Genomic DNA, 23,762 nt, shown 5'->3' on the forward strand with positions numbered 1-23,762 from the left:
ACCAAACACTGTTTTTCTTCTTCTTCTTCAGGGAACAAAATTCTAGCTAAACTGAATGCTAAATTCAGAAAAAAAGGATGCAGAAATGTGTAAATTATGTGTATTAACCTACTACAAAGAAAATGTGATTCTATGTTATTAATGTTAGAAAAGTAGGCATGTTGTTGTTTATGTAAACAAAAATACACAATTTTGTGTTAGGCACTCATAAAAGTTGCCAGAAAATGTGATATATTAACTTGCCAGATACAAATGTTGTATGTTGTCAAATTCAAAACTAACTGTTACATGTATCGTTACCGACTGTCCCCCAATATTTTACTAAAAACATAAACAACTTCCGTAAAGAGAACAAACACAATACAGTAAAGATATATGGTGGAATAAATGTTTTATTAATTATATTATCTGTGACTTATCCATATTATTAAAATATTTCGAGGGCATAAACATAGCGAGGTTGTGTTAACAAAGCTTTAGCCAAATCTTACTCTTTTTTGGGAGAGTGTCCAGGCGAAGAAGCGACGAGGCTGGAGGAGGACGTCTTTTTCTTGGGTGTCTTCGACATTGCAAGTGTTCGCAGGCCTTATTTCTAATCTAAGAGTTCATAGTTTGAAGCAACACTTGGCTGATTAAAGCACGAAAGATAATGATGAATAGGAAGCGATGCCCAGGGTGAGACTCAGGCAGTAGGGAAAGTTTGCCATGTTGCTAGGCGACAGGATCGCTTGGGATTGCCGACAGCACGAGCGCAGGGCTTTATTTCCACCTCGCGCCAATGAACTCCTCCTGACCTCCCAAAACAAACCCCTGAGTCTATCCACTGTCGTTTAGCGATAGGAAGAAAGACTCGTCTCTTTTCTCCTCTCTCGAATAGTTCATTTCAAAGAACCGATTCTTCTTTTAGGTTTTATTTTATTTTTATTTTTTTTTTTTTTTTATTGCATATGAACACATATAACAACAAGAGAAGCACAACGTTGCATATAAATGCCATTAGTACACAAGATTACAAGTAAAATAAAAAACTAGCCAGAGGCATAAAGAAACATAAATATTATTATTATTATTATTAATAACAATAATAATAATAAAGACGGTAGTTTACTTGTCTATGTCAAATTTGCAGATAATATTAGAAGTTCTAATATTAGAGCTTTTTTGTTTCACATTTATATACCATATTGCAATATTGTTTAAATTCGTTGATAAAATGAAAAAAATTTGGCTTACCATCCGACCACTTCCTTTTGTGTATATATGAAACTTCTCTATTACAACCATTTATCCTTCAAAGAACCGATTCCAAAAACTGAATCAGTTTACCTTTTACGTCAAGTCATTACGTGATAAACCTTACATCGCGTCATATTTATTTATTTATTTTCCTCTTTTAAAAGTCTCAATTTAGTTTTTTCTATTCAAATAAAATAAATATTAATTTAAGTTAAAGTTAATTTAAGTAGTTAGTAAAGTAATCCATTACATTACACATTTTAGGTAATATAATCAGACTGCTTTCAGATTACTTATGAACTATCTCGTTTATCACATTTATTTAAATAGGATATTCTTGTACCATATTGATATAAAAATACAAAGATTAAGAATATATATTCATTTCATTCTTATTAACAACATGGAGTGCATGAAACATTACATTACAGCAAGGTTTCCCAAATAGGGGTTTGTGAAGGAACTGCAGGGGGTTTATGAGTTTAATGAAAAGCTAATAATTAATTCAATAATCAAAATGTTAAATTTAAATAAGTTATTATAAAATCAATCAAAATAAAACACTTACTAAAAAAATCAAATATTTGTTTACCCGCATAACCAACGTCAGAGAACCATGAACATGCAAATGTAATACTTAATAAAATATTCAAGTAAATATATTAGGTGAAAGAGCATCAGATGAGAAAAAAAAAGTTTGTAAATTTGTGCATTTTAATGTGTTTGAAAGACAAAAGCCTTCTAAAGACATAAAAAAAAGCATATTTATTATAAAATAATATGTTTTCATGTAATCCATAAAAAAAAGTCTGATTACACATGTTAAAATCTAATTACAAGTACAGTACTTAATTTTTGGAATCTGATTAAGTTCATTTACTACCCGGCTCTGCACATAATCAACACAATGACTAAATGAACCCATTCTCCAATACACATTAGTCTACCTACAGCCACATACATGTATGGCATGATTACTGCTTGTACGATTTTTCTGAAATCGATGTCACTCTAACACATCTACAGCACCTGCTAGTGTATTAAAGCATAGCTGATTCTGTCCCCTTTCCCGTTATACACAGCTCATCCTCCATCTGAAGATGACCTACGGCAATGTTTCACCTGCACTCAATCCAGGATTTTAATAGCATTCTGAATTCTCATGCAGTTTTGAAAGACAACCAATAAATACTGCCACATTTAATATTATCATAATTATATTATAATGAAGCTTTTGTTAGAATTTCAAATTTTACAGCACATCCTCTCACATGTTCATTGAGATCACACAAGATAAGACTATAAACCGTTTAAAAAGCTTTATTCTGTCATTGTTACTTCAACAAACATTTGTTTACAAACTTGACAAACTTGTTCCAGCATATTAAAATGTATATTTGCCTTCAGGTAATTCTAAAATAAAGCCATGGACAGAGCAAATGCTCAGATCTCTCACTGAGTACCAATTAAAAAACAATTAATAAACATATTTTAACATTAACATGTACAAGCCTGAGGAAAGCCACCATGATCTTACTCTCTGAACCACAAATATTCGTGCTTAGGCCCATGATTCTTACAGAGGACAATTAATTTTCTTGATCAAATTATTTTGTGGTCAGAGTTTCAAGAGTGATGGTTTGATCTTCACAACAGACTAAATGCCCTGGGAATATGTACTTTTTTGCCATAAAGTGACATTTTGAGAACTTTTCCTGCAAAAATTTAGGGTGGCAATTCCCAGCAGCAGATGCAAATAGTCCAGAATTCATTAAAACAGCTCACCCTCTGTGACAAAGGCATTCATTTGATTTAATTTCGGCTAAGAACTTTTACTGGTATTTGCCTGGTCCTATGACACCCATTTAGTTTCATTCGTTTTAAGCAATATTACAACAAGCACACACTGAAGTAACTTGCTTGACGCTATTAAAAAGACAAACATGGCGCAGAACAAGAGTGAGAGAGAAAAACTGGTAATTTAAAGCATCAGAAAGATGTTTTCATCTGATCATCTGTCCTTTGGCAGTGATGTCTTCTCCCCTTTTCCAGTAGCCCTTCACTGCAGAACACAAGATCCAGGAGGCGTGGTTGGTTCCCCATCTAGAGGGTGGAGATTGGTAGGTTAAGGGGTGGAGATGGGTAGGTTTAGGGGTGGAGAAGGGTGGGTTTAGGGATCAGGGGGTGGAGACGGGTAGGCTTAGGTATATGTAAGGTGGGAGGAGTTGGATCTGGATCCAACCACGCTCCCTGGATCTTGTGTTCTGCATTGAGGACCATCTCCCCTTTTAGAGCACAAACTGTTGACCCCTGGTTATGCTGTGATCCGTGGCAGGGGTTTGGGATGAGGTGGAATTGGGGAATTTCTTGAGCTCGGTCCCTGGCCTTCTTTCCACATCAGATGATGGGACACACAAGAGCGTCCACACTAGCAACAACCTGACTTGCTCTCAGCAGGCACTGTTGGTTGGTGCAGTTTAATCTTGTCACCATTGTTCTCTTCACATGGAAGACCTTTATCATTAAGAAGGATGTTCTCCACCAGGAACCGGGCAGCCTCATCAACGTTGATGTTCTCCTGCAGTGAACAGAGTCAATGTTAAAGGGATAGTTAACCCGAAAATCATTCCTCATGTTGTTCCAAACCTGTATGAGTTTCTTTCTTCTCCATAAGATAAAATAAGACATTTTGTTGTTTCTTGAACTGTTTTTGAACATACAATGAAAGACAGTTGGGTCCAAATATCAGTGGACCTCTGTGTGATTTTCATTGTATTGACAAAAAACACAGAGACATTCTTCAAAATATCTTTCTTTGTGTTCTGCAGAAGAAATAAAGTAATACAGGTTTGGAACGACACTGGAATATTGAGATAATTGACAGAATATTGAGATAATTTACAGAACGGTCAATAGTCTAACATGTTAAGCTAAACTGAGTGCTTAGTGAAGCTTCGAGAGGTACTTCAGCATGAAGCTGGATTGATGGCATCCGCCTACACAACGTCTCTCTTATCATCGCTCTTTCGAGACAATTCACTGTCTTTCCATTTACATCCCTCTATCCCTCAGCAGTCTATGGCTTCAAAGCAATAAAGTGGGAATGAGACAGATTTGAGGAAAAGGGCAGAAAACAGAAAGGTTAAACAAAAGCCAACCATCCGTATTTGTCATTCACCCAGAGTACTGAACACAATAAAGGTGGCACAGCCATGCTGAGTGACAATGACCGTTTCTTTTAAACAACTGATGTCCAGCAGTGGGCAAGAAAAACAAGATAATCAGTAATGCTAATACATGGCCTACGGAGCACTATTTGCTTGCAGTGAACAGTGTAAATAACTTGAGTTTTCAAGCTTGTTAAGAACACCATGAGACTGTTTGAGACATGACTTCCAGAAGGCGTTCTGTGCTCTTGCTTGTTTTAAAGGGCGATGAACTACTCTTTTGGTAGAAACTATTGCCATTTTGAAATCTGCATGGGCCACAGAAAGGCTTGATTGAACTTAAAGACTTGCTATGAAACTATAATGATAATCAATTAAAACTAAAGAGCTTACAGAAGCCCTGTAGCCTACTGGTCTGCCCACACATTTCAGAGTATTTTGCCCAATTATCCAGTAAAAATGTCTAAACATTTTAAAAAAAAAAAGACAAATTTTCTCTAGAATCAAAAATGTTTACAAGACTCTTTTTATTCAAAGAACATATCTTGAATCAAGTTTTCTTGCTCAATTTGTGCATTTTCTTCTTGTTTTAAGCATTAAATGAACACAATTTTCATGAGATTTATGCTTAAACAATTTTGTTCCCAAAATAAATGGATGTTTAGTCAAGTTCACTGAAAAACAAGGAGGAAAATTATTCTTTAATGCATGTTTTTTTTAATATCTTTTGGCGTTTTGTGTGTTGTATACTGTATGAAAACCTATTTCTATCTCAGAAAAATACAAATTAATTGCAATTTCTTATCATTGCTATATTATATTTCCCAATGTCACTTCATATCTTGCAATGTGATTTCTTACCATTTCTTACAACGGTTACATTATATCTCCCAATGTGATTTTATTTCTTATTTAAAACTTTATCTCACAATACTTTTTATGTATGTATGTATTTATTTATTTATATTTTTACTTCAACGTTTAATGGTCTTCCAACATTTTCTACAAATGTCATTTGTTCAAAAAAGTGGGGTAAGGTGCAAAAACAAAATACACATGCAGTCCACTGGGAGTGGAGCAATAGCAGGAGATAAAAAAGAGAGAGACAGAAACAATCTTTAGATCAGTCAGCGTAGAGGCTTGATTGAACACGAGGAGGTCCTGATAGATACATTTACCATACACAAACATGCACGTGCACAAACACACACATTTACACACGACAGGTGCCAGAGCTCCCTGCCAGACATCTGTGTGCTTGAGTCCCTAATGGAGGGATCTATTTCAGAAACATGTGCTTATGCAGACTGACTAATGGGACACCTTCTGTTAAACAGTTAAGACCAGACACTGCTACAGACAGAAACCGAACAAACACTTTTTAAATAGCAAGACACAGTAAAGATATATTTAAGGCCAAAATGTGTGACTTGAAAATGCATTTCAAGGGGTACAATTTAACAGTTAAATACCTACACAATCACACAACCTTCAAGACACTGCACTCCTCGGATTTAACAAACAGACATTTCCTTCTCCTCCTTCCTGTTCCTCTTTTCTAGCTTCTCTCAACCCAGAGTATTTCTCTTTAGCCAACTTAATTTATCCAGACTCGCCTAGCATCCCTCAAATGTGTGTGTAATACAGGAAAGAGATTAACGTGCAAAATATATCAAAGAAACGGCTGATGTAAAACTTTATCTTTTGCAGAGTTTTTAAGATTCCACCGATACTGTAAAATACAGTATGTGACTATATGGATCTTAGTCGGGAATGACAACCATTTGTAATAAAAACCATGTGAAAGTCAGCATACTACAGGCACTAAGAAAAATAACTTATCTAGACAGGATGACTTCCATGTCACAAACACAAGGGCATAAATAATAATATTTAAATATAGTTGAATAAATCATATACATTAATTATAATAAGAATATAAATAATAATAAATAAACAAATTGATCAATTTAAAAGAAATTAGTAGCAAAATATTCAAAATGCATACATGTTTTACTGATGTAGACTGCAGATCATAATACATTACTGCTATTATTAATTGTGTCAAAAAGCAAAAATACACTACTGTTTAGTTTGTGGTCTGTTTTAATGTTTTTAGTCTCTTATGTTTACCAAGGTTCCATTTATTTGATCAAAAATACTGTGATATACATTTTTTTCAGGATTTGTTGATGAATAGAAAGTTCAAAAGAACAGAATTTATTTAAAACATTATAAACATCTCTAATGCCATTTTTGATGTTGCATCCTTGCTGAATAGAAGTATTAATTTCTTTTAAATAAAAATGACTCCAATGACTCTACTTTCAATTTAAATGACTCCAAAGTTTTGAATTGTAATATAATAAAAAATAACTCCTTTTAATAAATTAATAAAAACAATTTAAAAATGAATCAAAATAGTGTATTGCAATGCACTCAGTCAATCTTGATATTCAGGTTTTAGCCAATGTACTACTAAACATCGTGCTATTAGTACAACATTTTAAATCAGTGGGCAAAGTTTCATCAATTCAAGCTGAGATGAAAAATTTCTCCCTCAAAAATCCCATACATCCCGCTGCTTCACGTGATAAGTTACACATTGCGCATTTGACATTCGTCTGGTGATTCAAGCAGGAGGAGTGGCTAATGTTCTTAAGACTGCCTCAGTGGTGCCGTTTTGGCCTTAATACCATGGAGAATGTCAGCCATTTTAAATACTTGATCTAATATGGCAGCTTTCATGGTCGTCTGAGCTGATTAGAGAGGAAAGGTGTAGTAAGAAGCTTCTATTCTTAGCAAAAATGTCTCGTGACAAGAACTCCTTCAGTTTGACCAAGCACAAACAAACATTAAGTGGCTAAGTGAACATAGAATGAGCTTATATTTACCTTAGCTGATGTTTCAAACCATCCCAAAAAGCCAGCCTCCTTGCAGAAGTTGTCCATAAGTGAGGAACTGTTGGATCCATCTTTCTTCTGGTCACATTTATTGGCGAGAAGGACAGAAATGGGATTGCCATTGGCCAGTTTCACCTTGCTGTCCAAATCGTGCTTCCATTTTGAAACCGCCTCAAATGTAGAGCCTCGAGTAATGTCGAAAACAACAAACGCACCCACTGCCTCCTTATAGTAAACTCTGGTCATGTTCCCAAACCGTTCTTGACCTAAACATGAGACAAACATATAATACAAGCACAATTATTATGAGTGATAGAGAGGTTAACAAAATATGTAACAAACATATTCAACCAGTTGAAATTCCTAATGTGTTTTCCATACATTTTTATCATGGGAGTTAATGAGAGCATTTGGTTGCTAATTAAAGCATGTTTATATTAATCGCTGTAATACTGTGCTCTCGTGTTCCAGCCCACAGAACATAAAGTCTGACTGATTTTGGTCACAATCAGCTGAGATGTGCTGCTCGGTCTCATAGTTCATTTTTGCCTGGGGAGGGATAAAGCCCAGCACAGCGCAAAATCTTTGAAAGCTAGATGGACATAAAAAAGGAAGAGTGGAGCGAAAGATTCGCCCAGCGGTAGTTGCTAATAACACATCAAAGAACCGTCTCAGTGCACACACCCCTCTCATATCCCTCTCACCTAAATTCACCACACTCGTTGTCATTACATTTACTGCCTTAATGTGTAAAAATCAAGAGAATACACCAAGCTTTTATATTCAAGTTTTTCAATGTACAAAACAGCACGTCGTGGAAAGCGGTTAAGAAATAGCTTTTGAACCTGCCATTTATTCTTACTAGCTTAAAAGGAAAAAAACTGAGCTTGACCTCCTTTTTGATACAACACAGCAAGGCATTAAAACTAAGAGATGGTGAAGAGAACGAATGTAAATTGTAAAGAGAAAATTTGTAAGAGAACAAGAACAAGACAAGACAACAAGAGGGAGACAAGCAATAGACAATTAGAGAAAGAGAAAATGATAGAAAGAGACAGTGGACTTGCTTCACTAGATACCAAAAGGGTTCTTATATTGAACCAAAGAGACAAGCTAGGCCTGTCCGTGATTATTTTGAACTAATCACAATCATTTATGATTACTGTGATTGTTACATACTTTAAATTCCAGTCACATATGACATCCAACATAAGGGAATTGTAAAGGGATAGTTCACTTGTACACACACGCACACAACACAAGGAAGTATGTACACATATATACCCAACAACACAAGGAAGAGTAAATAATGATGCATTTCTACAATAGCAAGATTAACTGAAGGCTTTTGAGTAATGCTGCATTTAATTGGTATATTTTTAGCGGTATGCTAAGCTAGATGCTATTTTTAAAAAGCGAGTTGTGAACACCTAGCATCAAGTAACCTAGAGCCCTCAGAATCAGATCTGTGACTTTCCCACAGGAACAAAAAGACTTCAGAGCAGTTTCATGAGTCTACAACACTCTAGTCTCAGTGTTTATGCAGCAGTAAAGCCAGAGTCCCAGCTGCTGTTTATTTTTGCTCAACCAGCGAAAACTGAAAGTTGAGTGAATGATTCAATGGCTCGCTCATTATGGCAGTCACTGAAGTAATTCATAAATGAATAAGTGTTGCTGAGTGAATGGTTGAATGAATGACTCACTTTTGAAGACAATCACTTGTTGTTCCTACTGGCATAACACTTGATGTTTTTCCATCCCCCTATTTTTATGCGCATTTTGGATTATCGCATAAAAAAAAAAACACTGGATGGAAATGACAAGATGCGCATAAATTCTAAAAATGTGCATTAAAAACTTATGCGCACAACTGACTAGGATAAACTTTTTATCCGATAAGTAAAAAAAAATGTGAATAAACTATGATGGAAACACATTTTAAATTCACATCTTTTTAATAATTAAAATAAAGATTGACAGAATGCAGCTGTGCATAAATTTATTGTTACTTATTGCAGTAAATGTACTTTACTGCATCCTAAACAAAATTAGTGCTTTACTGTCAATTGTGCATTTTTAATAGGCAAAAAAAGCTATATTAATATAGTTAACTGCATCATATTCAGTAATATCTGCTGTTATAGATTTGTGGTATTTATTTATTTTAAATTTAAATGTCCCAATAAGCCCTCAAGACATTTACAGAGGAATGTGTGGGCCACATGAACTGGATTTTTACAAGGCCAAACTTTTGTGTCCCAGTCCAACCATGCTCTCTACCGCTGCATTCAATACAGTAGGTTTATAGCGTGTAGACCCTTGGATGTCTATATTAGGTTTTTTTTCAGTGATCAGCATTGAAACATGGAGCACATTTCACCCCCCAACGGTTCTCAGCTCCATTATCTTTGCTTGTTCAGTGGTTACGCACTTCACACGCCAAAAGCTCCTTAGGTCTCTCAGCAGCTAATTGCTCTTGATTGCTGGTCTAAATTTAGACCATTTAACCTCAGGTGAACACACTGGAGGGATGACACACAGACAGAACTTAATTCTTGGCTCCCGGTCCATTTTGGGCACACAGCCCTAAAAAAATCTTTTTAAAAACTCGCTCTGACGTATTAAAGAGACTGAATACCCAGAGATCACCCCACATACGAACTCGTGAACGCATTTTGGTGCGCTGGGCCAGCTGTCACAGAGCAAGTCAAGAAAGAAAAAAATCTCAGAAATGCTTTTTAGTTCCTAGAAAACAGCATGTGAAGGGCCAGAATCGTACCCTTGATCAATACTTTATGCCACAATATGCTGTGCATGCTGTTGTGAAACTGGTTATTTTCCTCAGAATTAATTGTTCTCTGTGTGTGGCGCTACTATAGAAAAAAGACAGAAGGACCAGTGAACCAAGCGAAACTGTACCTGCAGTGCTCACAGACAGTCAGCTACTTATCGAAAGAGAAAAGGAGAACTGCTGAGAGAATAGTGTGAATGCTGAGGCTTACCCCGACATGAAAAAAGGCAAATGGAGTAGAATGCTCTTGTATTAACTGTGAAAAAAAGCCACAGTGTGATGTAATAGTTTCACAATGAAAGGTGCTTTCCCTGGTCCATGGCTCCCTGAGGGGTGGTGTGAAATTGCACTAAAATGAAGAAGCCAAGAAAGACATTTTTGAGCTCATCTAGTTTGGCCCAATTCAAAGAAATGCACATTTTCTTTGATTGTGAAAAAATTTGTACTGAAGTTTGTGCTTATAAATACTTTTACCTTTCTCTACAGGCAAGAAGACCTGATGGGCCTGATCTGAGGACAAACATACAACCGGTTCAGTTTATATTATATATATATATATATATATATATATATATATATATATATATATATATATAGATATATATATATATATATATATCTATATATATATATATATATAATATATATATATAAAATATGTGTGTGTGTGTGTGTGTGTGTGTGTGTGTTGTAATTTATTTATTTTTTTAATGAAAATGGCAGATTGTCTAAAAAAATTGAACACATGGGAGGATTCATGATGATTACAGTGGTTGAAAAACCAGGGGCTTATTATGCAGGAAAACCACAAGAGATCTGCACTTTGTTTTTTCTTGTTGTTTGTTTTTTTTAATAGAGGCACTTTTTTTGACAGGCGATGGTACAGTGATGGTAAGGTTTTGGTCATGGGTTTATTATTTTTCATCATTTGTGCTTCTGAATCAATAATGTAGACGCTTCAGATTGTTCGTGCAGGGAATGAGAGCGTCAGGAATGATGGTGTCAATAATTGTGTGGTGGGGAGACCTCATTCTCCCCTCCTGGGGAAAAAAATGTCAAGAATCAATCTCCATTTATCACCAATCAATGGACTTGTTTTTACAACTCACAAAAGAATCGATGGGACGTCGATCCGCCTGTGGCATGTGCAAATATAGCACAACACAAACTGACAGTTTCTCAACGGCAAAAAGGGAACTGAGGTAAACAAAAGCTTTGACTGCATGGCGGCAAAAGAGAGGGGCCAATCAACATTTTGAGAGGTCAATAGCGGCTAATGATTTAAAATAAATATGACTAAACAATGAACAGTTTTGACAACACTGAGTGAGTCTTAATGATAGTGGAGGTTTATTCAGGACTCATTCTGATAGCAGTTTCTGTTACTTTTTCCTTTTTAAAACCACACCAAGTAGCACTGGCTTATTAAATATAATATATCAGTTCAATGAGAAATCATATGTGGAACAGAAATTCAATCAGTCATAGACAACTGACATCTCTAGCAAACCAGCTTGCAATAAACTGGGTTAAACTTACATTTTTCAGAGTAAAAATTTAAAAAATTCAGAAGTTAAAAAATGCCATATCATTAAAATATATTTCAATCATGACAACTCTCGGAACATTTTAGCATGGTGATGGATATTACAATGTTAATGTATTTGGTCTTGGCAGAACAGATCTGCTACACTTCTGCTGAATTGCTGCTGCTGTTGGTTATTGCTGAATTTGTAGATTATTGCTGCTGCTGCAAGCAAGTACAGGAACTTGCTACTGCCAATGCATATGGCGATACAGTTCCGTGAGTATTTAAGACATACTGCTGCTGCACAAATTGCATATAAAATAACCCCGTAGCAGATCTATATAGGTGGAGCTGGGGAAGGTGGAGCGTTTCAGAGAACTCTGAAAGCGCACTGCAGGAAACTCAAGTAAATGCTAGCCAGCCATTTAAATGCAAGGCAGTAAGCTCATTGGCTGCATATGCAGCATGAACCAATGAGCTTGTGCCGAGTCGTTTTAACTCTCTGAAATATCATCAGTAACATTAACCCCCCGTCAGCCAGCACCATAGAGTTTCATGACTAAACTATATATTGATTAAAGTAGCTGTATAATTGCATTTTTTTTTTTTTTTTTTTTCATTTTCAATTAATTAATGTATAGGATAAAAAGAGTGTCATGACATTGACCCACATGCTGTAACTTTCAAACTATTACAGTAATGTGACGAGCAGCATTTTTTTCTTTTTAAAGTACCCTGTTGCTTAATTTCATGGTTAAATTTTACAACAAATCTATATACTTCTAAATATGAGTGCTAATGTGAATTATGGTGATCACTTCAAAAAAATCACTGAAAAGATCACTTAAAAGCTTGAGACAGTGAGAGAAAAGAGAGGGTGGTGGCGTAGGGAGACAGGGATACTCGCTGTCCATAGCCATGGCAACCTGAAGTTTCTCCTGCATGGCCTTTATCAAGATAACAATCTTGTGGGTGTGTTGCTATGGGAACAATCCAAGCCAGACGAGCCAGCTGCATATTTTTTTTTTGGTGTTTCGTCGTGGAACATCAAACACACTTCAGACGCTTTTGGGCCACTGTTACATCCCTTACCAACAGTACAGCTAATGACCAGAGACAGAGGCTTCACAGCACTGGGGCAAAGGCTATCTGCAATCAACACCCCTGAAGACAACCCAATACTGACAGAGAACACTGTAACACACACACACACACACACACGTGTGTGTGTGTGTGTGTGTGTGTGTGTGTGTGTGTGTGTGGCGTGTGTGTATGTGTGCATGTGTATATATATATATATATATTATTTTTTATTTTTTTAGTAAATATAGATTAATTTCATTAATTTCTGATGAAAATTCAGTTTTTTTCCGTCACATGAAAAAAAAATACTTTAAAATATAATAACAGTTAATTTAAATGTTTTTAGAAATATTTTACAATATTATTGTGTTTATTGTAATTTTGCTGAAATAAATGCAGTCTTGGTAGTAAGCATTAGGCAATTCTTTAAAAAACATTATATTTAGAAAAGAAGTTAACAAACGTTATGTGAAGATTAAATAAATACATTAACAATGGGTATATATTTTATGGATGGATGGATGGATTGATGGATGGATGGATGGAGGGATGGATGGATGGATGGATGGATTGGATGGATGGATGGATGGATGGATGGATGGATGGATGGATGGAGGCACTGCTGCTCTAGATGTCATCCCAATCCTTGGCACAATGTTTAAGACTTTCTTTAAATCTCCATGTCTGTAATAAGCATGTCCCTTTCAGACAGCCCCAGTGGAGCACTGCTATTCTGGGCCAAGGTAGGAGGGTGAGCCACTGGCTTCAGTCAGGGTCCGACACATACGTATTTGCAGAAGGCCTTGATTACAGTCATCCAATTCAGGGTCATTATCATAAATGCTAGTCGGTGCGGGTATAGAAAACAGCGTACTTGATTACTACCACTGAGCTACCAATTATGTGCATGATTAACAGGGTTAATTAGCAGTGTAGAAGTAAAATCCATAAATGGGGCAGACTTTGATCAACTGATCTAGGATGATACAGGTCTGGACTAGCTTTGGGAACTGGGCCAGAATGTCACAGTGAACAGATGCCTGTGTTTTTAATCGCCATCATTGATATGGTACACCACACAGTAAAGAACAGCATTCCAAACTGTTCTCCAGACACACTCACACATGCACCTACATACAGACTGAAAGAATGCAACCTCTGTGATTCACACTTCATTGATGTTGTCCTTGCAGCTCACTGTGACAACCAAGACTGAGGTGAGAGAATAAAAGGCTGAGTGAGAAAAGCAATGAAGGAAGAAGGGTACATAAACTCTATTTTAAAGAAACACTGGCGTCTAAATGAAGGACAATCCACGGTTGATGAAACGCCACTCAATCCTCTAAAAATGGCTTTTAAATGCAGAAAACTCTAGCTCTTTGGCTAGAGACAATGTACAATTGTTTGCCATTCTAGGGTTTCAATTTTGTTTTATACTTTTTTTACATAAATATACTTGATGGGTTTTATTTGTTATACATTTCATTAAATATATAATGTACCTGATCTCATTCATTTAATCTCCATTTCCTATAAAATAATGCATTTTTAAGTATATATAGTAATGTTAAAATGTAATATAATGTGTTTTTTTCCCTATAGTGCCTGTTTTAATTTTTTTCTAATTGCTTGGACTTCATTCTTAAAATGTCCAAATAATTAGTGAACGACTAGTAACAGGTAATTTTACAGATAATTTAAGAAAATTTTTCTGTGAAAAAACGTATATAAAACTATCAAAAAAAATTTTTTTTACCTAAAATAAATTAAATAAAGTGTCTTATTTACAGTACAATAACTTTGCCTCAGGATTCTGAGATACAGAAATGAAACTACAAAAGGTTAACAAAGTTTTATAACTCTTTGGGCTAAAGACTGTAATAGTTGTTTGCCATTCCACGCTTTTTACAATTTTGTTTTATGCTTTTTACAGAAATGTATGCATGTTTCATTTGCTATATGTATATTTTTATTTGACATGAAATATACTTTTTTATTTAATCTCCACTTCCTGTAAAAAAAAATTAAAAAAAATCAAGTGTTTTTTTTACCGACAGACTGTATACAGCCTTAAATTGTTCATAATTGCCTGGACTTTGTACTCAAAATGTCCACATGTTTGGTGAACAACTTTGTCCAGGTAATTATGCAAGAAAAAAATGAGAAACTTCCTGAAGAAAAAAATCTTATTAACTATTACTCTTCCAAAAAAAAACAAAAAACAAAAACAAAATTAATCTTTCCTCATAATCTAAAATCAAACAGAAAATGAAGCTGGGTCAGCTTGGCATGTAAATACAGACAGTTGAATCATATACATTGCCTCTGCTGTATGTCTTGTTCAGTTTTTTTCATAATAGTGAACAAGAATGTTAGTGTCTCGTGTGTGTAACCAAGAACAGATGTCAGATGTTTTGTCTCTGCATTGTGTCCCCAGTAACTGTGAAGTTGTGTCAGACTGACATTCATAAACATCTATATTAAAGAAACAACATGGCTTCAAAGAGAGCATCAGAGATATATTTCAATTTTAAAATACTTGTATCATTCCAGAGTACAGAGTTTAGGGTTCAGGGTAGGCAAGGTATAAGGTGATATATCATTATTTAGACCTATAATAAACCACCCCAGCCATACAAATCCACACAATTCAATTTCACAGGAGGCGAAACAGCCAACGCACAATGCACACTGACATTAAATTGAAAACTAAAGTTTGTCCATTTGTTTGCTGTGGACAGTTGGTACGGTATATTGAATTACACATGCCTCCATGGTGCTATTGTGCTCGAAGAAATAGTGCAGTGGAAAGACATAATCTGTCTTTGGGGAAAAATACAGAGATTGCAGTGTGGGTCCTGCCTCTAATGACAGCAGCAGTGCAGCAATAGGAAGAGAAAGAGTGTGTGAATAGATTACAGTCCAAACAAACAACTCTCCAATGTCTCACAAGCACTTTGAGTGTGACTATGCTGAAGTCATTACATTATTAACCTTACAAATCTTACTAGATCATATTTGATACATGAATTTCTAAGGCCTCTAAATTATCAGCTTGATCAAACCTTGAAAAACCTTTTGCTCCCATTAGTGACACTCACCGCGGTGTGTTTACATAATCTATCACAGATAGTGAATAAAATGCGATATTTGTCAAATACCCAGAAGTTCAGAAACGTTTTCATGAGCAACAGAAACACTTATTATATATGCTTAATAAAAGTGCCATCTTTTCCTGGAAATAAGTTCACCATTATCATATACTATTTAAATACTAATAAAGTGGGGGTAAATCTGCTTTTATCAGTGTTTTATATAAATGTGACTCAATATAACAGTGCGACTACAATAAAAAAAAGCCTTTACCGTTCTAAAAACACAGGTTTGTGGCCATTATTGGAATTGAAAAGGTTTGGACAATAAACCCGAAACACACTTGGTCGTTGTCATGTGGTGAATCTGGCCAATCGTGAAAACAGCTGTGTTGTCATCATATCACGCTCCTGCAGTCGCTGTGGCTTGGCCGCGTATGACAGATAACAGAAGTAATAAAAAAGTGTTTATTACGTTTAAAATATGGATATTTTTAACAACAAAAACACATGGATTCGCTACAGAAGGCCTTTGTTCCCCCCTTTAAGTGTAACAGGGACATGATTATATGTTGTTAATTGCCACAGATGAGATTTTTGACTCTTTGTCCATTATTATGTAGAGAAAAAAAGAAGAAGAAAAATATTTGATATGTCAGGCTTTTCAGGGTTAAAACTGTATGGACAGTATATTGTATGGGTGGGGAAATTTTTTTTATTGACTAGCTAATTGTTTATTTTATTACAAACAGAATAGCTATGGTATATTCCAGTCGTGTAGCCTAGATGTATTATTGAAGTGAATGTGCATGAAAAGTCCACGAACAGTGTTAGTAAAGCTGTGTTCCTTTTTCCAATGTGGTGAAAGCGCCAGACAAAAAAAAAAAAAAAAAAAGGCAATCTGCCGAATGTGATTTTATAAGCAAGTGAAGGCTAGTACAGTTATACAATTCTCTCTCACTGTTAACTGAAGGGAAGAAAAGAAGACAAAAAAAGTGAAAGAAAGAAGAAAAAAAGAAAAGAAAAGAAAAATGAAAGAAAGAGAAAGGAAAAGAAAAGAAAAAAGAAAAGAAAAGAAAAGAAAAGAAAGAAAGAAAGAAAGAAAGAAAAAAAGCTCAAAAAGAGAGATTGCGTTCTTGTTTTATGACTCGCTTGCATTCCATAACGTCATATGTTAATGTTTTGGTTGATACGTGACTTCACTTCCCTAAAGCATGTTCAGTTACACAGCACTGTAGCTCAGTCTGTGCCACCAAATCAACCAAAGATATTGGTTAGTAAACTTATGTACATTTAGGCTGTGTCTCAAAACACACTGAGCTGCTTACTGAGACAACATTTTTAACACGTTCTGTTCCCTGTTATGTCTAGATTTGCAGCTCACGGAGTCATAATAGTGGCATGAAGCATATCGCTCCCCTCCCTCTCGTCTCACAACATGACCTACATTGCGTTAGTAATTATGTTGGCTAATGTGATCACAGTAAGCTAGGACTCACACTTATTCTGGGCTTTCAGAAATTTTAGAGCATTCTTTCCAAACTGATTATTTATTTATTATTTTTTGTGCATTTATTTAAATGTCATAATAGCCAGGATTTCCCTTTTTCATTTGAAGTAGCCTTGGGGTTCCTAACCGGGAGCATCTGGAATCAAAGCCATATCAGAAACGTTCATCGAGGTCAGATTTTTTTTTAAATTCACATAACAATAACACCGCTCAAATGTTCATGCAAAGAAAGAATGCGTAACTTTGATTCTCACTGTAGTAAGATGTTCATGTCATGGAGATGCTGTTGTGAAAGCGAAACTACTTTGTTTGGCCTTCTAAAAGAGGACACAACTAGAAATCAGTGATTAAGTTGTATTTACAAAACTGTTCCAGAACAGTTCAACCCAAATATTCAGATGTGTGCAGTGCATTTTACAGAGGACAAGGCCTTTAACCTGGGAGAGTAGACTACAATGCCGGTGTTCTGACAAATAATGCTGACTCACAGCCTGGTCAGTATGTTTTCATATTTAAAGAATTTGCCACTGACCGATTTAAACGCAAGTTTTGAGCAGTGTAGAGCAGTGCTAGTTGTTTGTTGCTTCTTTGATCACAAATACAGACATGGTGTTTATGTTTATGCGGCATGATGCAAACACATAAAAAGACAATATAAGTCATTATAATCAGTAATTATGTCCCCACTGATGCAACTAATTTCCTCATTTGTAATGGGTTTTATTGGTTTTGTCTCACTCTCACACCAGGACATGGCATCACAGTACGGTAAGGGGCGTAACATTTCCGTCACACGTTTGAGGTATTCAGCCAATCACAATGCTCTGGATAGCTGGCCAATCAGAGCACACTTCACTTTTCAGAACCATGAGCTTTGTAAAAATCAACAGTTTTCAGAAAGGCAGGGCATAGAGGAGAAACAATAATGTGCAGTATGTGGAAAATGTGTTATTTTAACCTTAAACCACATAAACATTTCATTACACCAAATACACAAAATAATGTTATTTTTTAGCAACATCATATTACCCTTTTAAGTTTTTCAACCGAGCAATAACAAAGTAAATGGTTGAGTTTATGTTGTAGCCTAAATGCAAATTATTTGGTTTGTGTTTTGAACCGAATCAAAGTGGACACATGAAATTAAACTATCATTTACATTTTAGGCTTTTAATAAAACTTAACTGAAATTAAAAATGCATATAGCCAACTGTTCTACAGACTTTAGGCTATATTTTATTTACCGTATTTACTGAAATGGTTAATCGCATATGTAATATGCTACGTCAGGATACAGGATACCACGCAATACCGGAAACACGTCATGATTTACATTATAAGAAAAGTTGAATCTGTATACGATTCATTTAAACGAACTGTTTCAGAGGAAACCGAAACTCTGAATGAACTCGGACTTTCCATCATTAGTCTAAACTCAACATTACATTAAGAGTCATGTGCTACCCTGTGTGCGTGCCTGGAGGCTTATTTAATGTCGAGACAAAGAAAGAAAAAAAACTTATAACTAGCTACTATAAGGTGGCCATATAAAATACACAAACATTTAAAACTGTATCTGTAGGTTTATAAAATAAAACCGAGATTTAAGGACATATCCATTTACACGTCCCTTACCTGCGATGTCCCATAGCTGTAGCCGCACTAGTGTTTTTACTGTCCCAGTTGAGGACTTTAGCGCAAAATCCACTCCTATGGTCGCTCTGTAGTGTTGCGAAAAGAGTTGGTGCACGTATCGATTGATGATGCTCGTCTTCCCACACCAAGTTTCCCCGATTACCAAAACTTTAAACAAATACTCCTTACACTCCGACACAGACCCGCCTGCCATGCTGCCAAATGTCAGTTATGAGAGAGGAAAGTTTTGGCAACTTTGAGCAACCACTTCCTCTCTACTCCCTCACACAGTTTTGGAGAAGTGCTTTGGGCTCGGGGACGTGAGTAAGGAAAGTATTTCAAACAGAAAGCACACGCTCCCTCTCCTCCCACCGGACAACCACCTGATAAGTCATAGGACCCGGAAATATCACGCCTCGATTGGATTGCTGTGCTTTTCACAAGGTTGGGCTTTATGGTCAGTGAAATAAAGAACACACACACTCACGCGCTGCGGTCTGGTGAGTCGTGGAAGTTACATAAAAGAGTTTGTATTTCAACATGTGCGGTTCCTGAGCGCGAGTCTCGAATGCAAAGATTGCGCAACATCATATTTGGTGTGATCAAAAGCAGGACAGAAACGAACACGAAGATGAAATAAAACCATGATGTGGGCTTACCATTTAGAGTTCTTACAATATGAATAAATCGCTTTTATGGTGATGTGAGGTTAGAGAATGATGCTATTACGAGTAACATTAAAATCTAATTTCGGAGATATTAAATATAATGATACCATGTCATAATAAAACTAAACTGACACTAAACGGTTCTTAATAGTGTATTAAAAACCCACTTGTATTTGCAATTCATAAAATAAAGATAGAAGTGCATAACCATTCTAAATCCATTAAAAGCATCAAGCTCTTAAACAGAAAAGGTGGTTAAAAACAAAAACAAAAGAGAGCATCAGATATAAAATATTTATTTTACAGCATGATTTCTCCTGGCAAAAAGAGCATTATCCTCATTTTTAAGTTTGACCATGTAAACAGGTGATCTTGTCAATTACTTTACATTGAACAAAGGATTCTGTTCCAAACAACTTACACTAAAAGACCTAATAATATTACAATCCATTATAACAATAACAATATGTAGATATTCAGAATATTGTTCTTTTGAGAGTTGCATTCTAATAGTCCTGTGAAACTTAAAGAGTTTACAGTCGTAAATTCATGTGATAATCCTACGTGAGATTGGCAGTAAATGCTACAAGTTTACCACTAGAAGCAACTACTCAGTTACAGTTTAAAAATGGAACATTAAAAGTTTGTAAAAGTCGCTGAAAAGTTACTCCAGCTTCAGTGCCACCATATACAGTATGTCCCTTTATCACAAAGAGCAAGTTACACCTAAGATGTTGTTTTTAAAACTTACAAATATCTCACATTCTAATCATAGAAACATATAGCAGAAATACAAAGACACACCATCTGTGTGGAAAACGATAGATGGCAGAACAGTATACAAACATTTTGCAAAACATTTCTCCCTTTTTTCAAGGATGAGTTCACGCATGAGACAAAGTAAAGTTAAGAAAAACAGTTTCTTTAAATTTACCTTGGCATCCACATTTAAGCTAAAATAGTATTCTATACTTTACATTACAATCAGCATTCTTGCCCTTGACTCTCTAAGCAAAAGCACTGAAACTTACATTTAGGAGCCACAAGGAAATTGGAAAACACCTTAGTTGGGAAACTCCACGTTTACTCATCCAGTCAACCAAGTGAGTTTTGTGCGCACATGATTTCTGTGTTTCACTCTGACTTGTGCACTGTTACTGAAGCTGGAAATCAGATACCAAAACCAGATACACAGCAGGGGTGCTATGAGATTTGATTCTCTTGTATGCACGTGTTTGCACTTATTTGTCTGTGCCTTCTACATCCTAAACCCTCTTTTTTTTTCCACAACTGTTTTTTTTGTGTTGCCAATAGAAACTAAACTTTTTTTGAATCAGAACCAAGTCCAGCTACATAGTTCAAAAGCACATCAAATCCAAGAACCGTGTGTCTCATCCTGCTAAGAGTGAAATAGTAAAGCAGTAAGCTGGCATTTATCACTCCTGGACTATTGCGATGTCACTTGCCAGCGGATTTCGGGCACAGCAACACAATAATATTTGGCACTCCAACTTTCGGCAGCATTTTGGAAAACGGATGCTGCCAGCGCTGTCTCAGAGAAAAATATTCCCAACAGGATGTCCCATTTGTTTATTGTAAGGTTCTTCCTGGCTTCCGAAAGAGAGATTTACGAAGACTTACGAAGATAAGTAAGCAAGCAAATGATATCCTGCAGTGATCGAATAATAAACAGCGCTGTCCTGAGCGAGTGCTTTTACAGTGTAAAAGAGCTTTGTTTTGGGGCGTAGTTAATACTTTGGGAAAAGGGAGGGTTGTTGTCAGAGCCGGGGGATCCGGGAATTGACCCCCCTGCCTGAAGCGAGTCCCTGAAGGGGGAAGGTGGAGTAAGCAGAGTCAGCTTACTCTGTGCCAGCTCTCCCTCCACACCTTCCCCTTCCTCCTCCTCTTCTTGTGTGGCACTCTCACACAGAAACCCCCTGAATCAGGTCAAGAGCTTCCAATTCTGAACCTTCCTCAGGGAACGCCTCCCCTTGCAGGGGAAGAGGCAGCTGATTGGCGGATGACGAATAGGTGACAGGGCTCGACTTGTTGCCCGTGCCGATTACAAATTGGTCAAAATCAGGAACTGTAGAGCTCAGGGTGTCCACCGGCCTCCCTTGAGGACAATCAGTGCTGTGGTCTATTAAATTAGGAGGGGAATAGGAAGGTGGTACCCCTCCTGCGTGGGTTGTAGGATGTTGGGGACCCCCATCGTGCCCCGCGCTGAGGTTGTAGAGATCCTTGTTGTCGGAGTGAGAGCCGTTGGGGGCTGTGTTGAGACCAGCATCATATTCAGACTCGGGGGGTTGTGAGGCATTAGTTAGGGGTCGTATGACCGCCGTCTGACTCTGGCCGACTGCTTGCCTCCTCACATGCACAGACAGTCTGTGTGGAACACACTCGACCCCCTCCCTGGGGGTCTGGCACCTGATTCAGACCATGACACAGACTTTCCATTAGGACTATGAATGAAACAGAGACCCAACGTTATTCCCACGAAGACACGCCAGAATGCGACACAGAGACAGAGAAGAACATCACAGAAAAATGATCATTATGCATGTCATCATTCATACAATTCATACAATTATCAGCCATAAAACTCTCATGATTAGGGTTAGCACACGATGCATAACTCAACATTGTTAATTCATGAAGTCTCTGACAGAGATCCCTCAAACATGCCAAGTGCGTATCGCATAATGACCTGCTTACAGAGCATTATGAAAGCCATGATGGCTCATTCTCTGCCATCCCTTCTCTCCACTTCTCTGGTTAAACTGAACGCCATGCAGTATGAATAAGGGCTTCATGGAATTCCCCTCAGTTTCTGATCAACATGGCATTCGCTGTCCGCTCTTAGTGTAATTAAGTTAACTGGACAGTAAGGCCTCAGAGCTGAAACCTGCGTCAGAATCAAGGGGCGTTCACACTGACAGCGATTTGTAGCGGCAAAGTGACTGGAAGTCATTTGTTTTTAACAAGAGTGGGCAGATTTTGGCAGTGTGATGTGGGGGTGTCTGGTGATGCATCAAAATAGATAAAAGTTTACATTTATGCAAATGAGCAGCGATGTGCCAAATACCAGCAAGGGTAAAGTTTATGCAAACCATTTACATTTATGCAAATGACCAGTGATTACCAATGGCAGGAAAGTTTATGCAAAAGTTTAGGTTCATGCAAAAGAGCATTGATTTGATGAGGCATCAACATTAAGAGTATTTCAAGTATATGCAAATAAACAGTGACTTGATGCAGCAGCTACCAATAGGAGTGAAGTTTATGCAAATGAGCTGTGATTCATGTGAAGAATATCAAATGATTTGTCAAGTTAAGAAAAGTTTAATTTTATGCAAATGAGCAGGGACTCAATGTGTCAACTACCAATGGGAGTCAAGTTTATGCAAATGTTTACATTTATGCAAATATGGAGCAAATCAATGAAGTAACCAGTGAATACCAATAGGAGTTAACTTTATGCAGATGTACTAATAAGTACATTTACAAATAAGTAGTAACGTGACATTGCGAGTACTAACAAAAGTTTACATTTATGGAATCCAGTAACAAATCAAAGTTGAGAATAGGTTATGCTTATGCAAATGAGCAGCGACGAGTCTGTTTTGTGCATAATCATTCATCATGTTTACAATGTCTTGTTGTAATCTACAAAAAAATAGTACTTTATGTTTATTTTAATGTTATAAGTTTACTCTTTTAGCAGCCAGATTGCTCATTAAATGAGCCTGGAATTTAATTTTGCCTGGAATACATCTCATTTGTGATCAGACTTACTAAAGCCCACCAATCAACTTTTCCAGCAGTAGGAACGTAAATTATCATGCAATATCCAAAATCGCTATCAGTGTGAATGGGGCATTAGAAGGGAACTGGATATGGGAGCTACAGCCTCTACAAGAACTGGGTTAAATATTTAGTCAGGAGAAGGTTTGACATGGGGGAGGAGGCACACTGAAAAGTGGGTTAATACTGAGGAGGAGAGAGGGACTAAGTGGATGGGTAGTTTGATGAAAATTAGGTTTTGGACAAGGATTCAGCACAGATAGAGGACGACTGATAGTGTCTGGCTCTAGCTACATACATACTCGGTTTGCAGCAGGTAGAAAAACATGGGAGAAACAACTCAAA

General features: G+C 36.6%; 2 protein-coding genes and 1 pseudogene across 2 annotated transcripts in view; all 3 read right to left on the bottom strand.

The window, feature by feature from the left end:
* The window catches only part of adgb (androglobin), a 39,427-nt gene extending 38,560 nt beyond the window's left edge, over window positions 1-867 (bottom strand). Inside the window, 1 exon segment of the mRNA XM_042746532.1 lies at window positions 492-867. Coding sequence (XP_042602466.1) covers window positions 492-568 — 77 coding nt within the window. The 5' untranslated portion in view covers window positions 569-867.
* Window positions 868-2,540: 1,673 nt separating this feature from the next.
* On the bottom strand, window positions 2,541-19,233 carry LOC109101232 (ras-related protein Rab-32-like). The gene is made up of 3 exons (XM_042746805.1): window positions 18,946-19,233; window positions 7,298-7,572; window positions 2,541-3,814 (listed from the first exon to the last, which is right to left on the bottom strand). Exons 1-3 carry the CDS (start codon window positions 19,157-19,159, stop codon window positions 3,665-3,667), a joined length of 639 nt encoding a protein of 212 aa, XP_042602739.1. The 5' UTR covers window positions 19,160-19,233; the 3' UTR covers window positions 2,541-3,664.
* A 1,819-nt stretch (window positions 19,234-21,052) lies between these two features.
* LOC109057247 overlaps window positions 21,053-23,762 on the bottom strand; it is a 30,488-nt pseudogene continuing 27,778 nt past the window's right edge.

Source organism: Cyprinus carpio, chromosome B20 (genome assembly GCF_018340385.1).
Source record: "Cyprinus carpio isolate SPL01 chromosome B20, ASM1834038v1, whole genome shotgun sequence".
NCBI lineage: Eukaryota > Metazoa > Chordata > Actinopteri > Cypriniformes > Cyprinidae > Cyprinus > Cyprinus carpio.

What these genes read in the sequence shown, in the direction of transcription:
- LOC109101232 (XM_042746805.1), bottom strand. Translation starts at nt 19,159, where the DNA reads ATGGCAGGCGGGTCTGTGTCGGAGTGTAAGGAGTATTTGTTTAAAGTT. An exon ending in ACAGCTATGGGACATCGCAG is followed by an intron (nt 7,573 to 18,945) that starts GTAAGGGACGTG and finishes TCTCATGTTTAG; the next exon opens with GTCAAGAACGGTTTGGGAAC. An exon ending in GGTTTGAAACATCAGCTAAG is followed by an intron (nt 3,815 to 7,297) that starts GTAAATATAAGC and finishes TGTTCACTGCAG; the next exon opens with GAGAACATCAACGTTGATGA.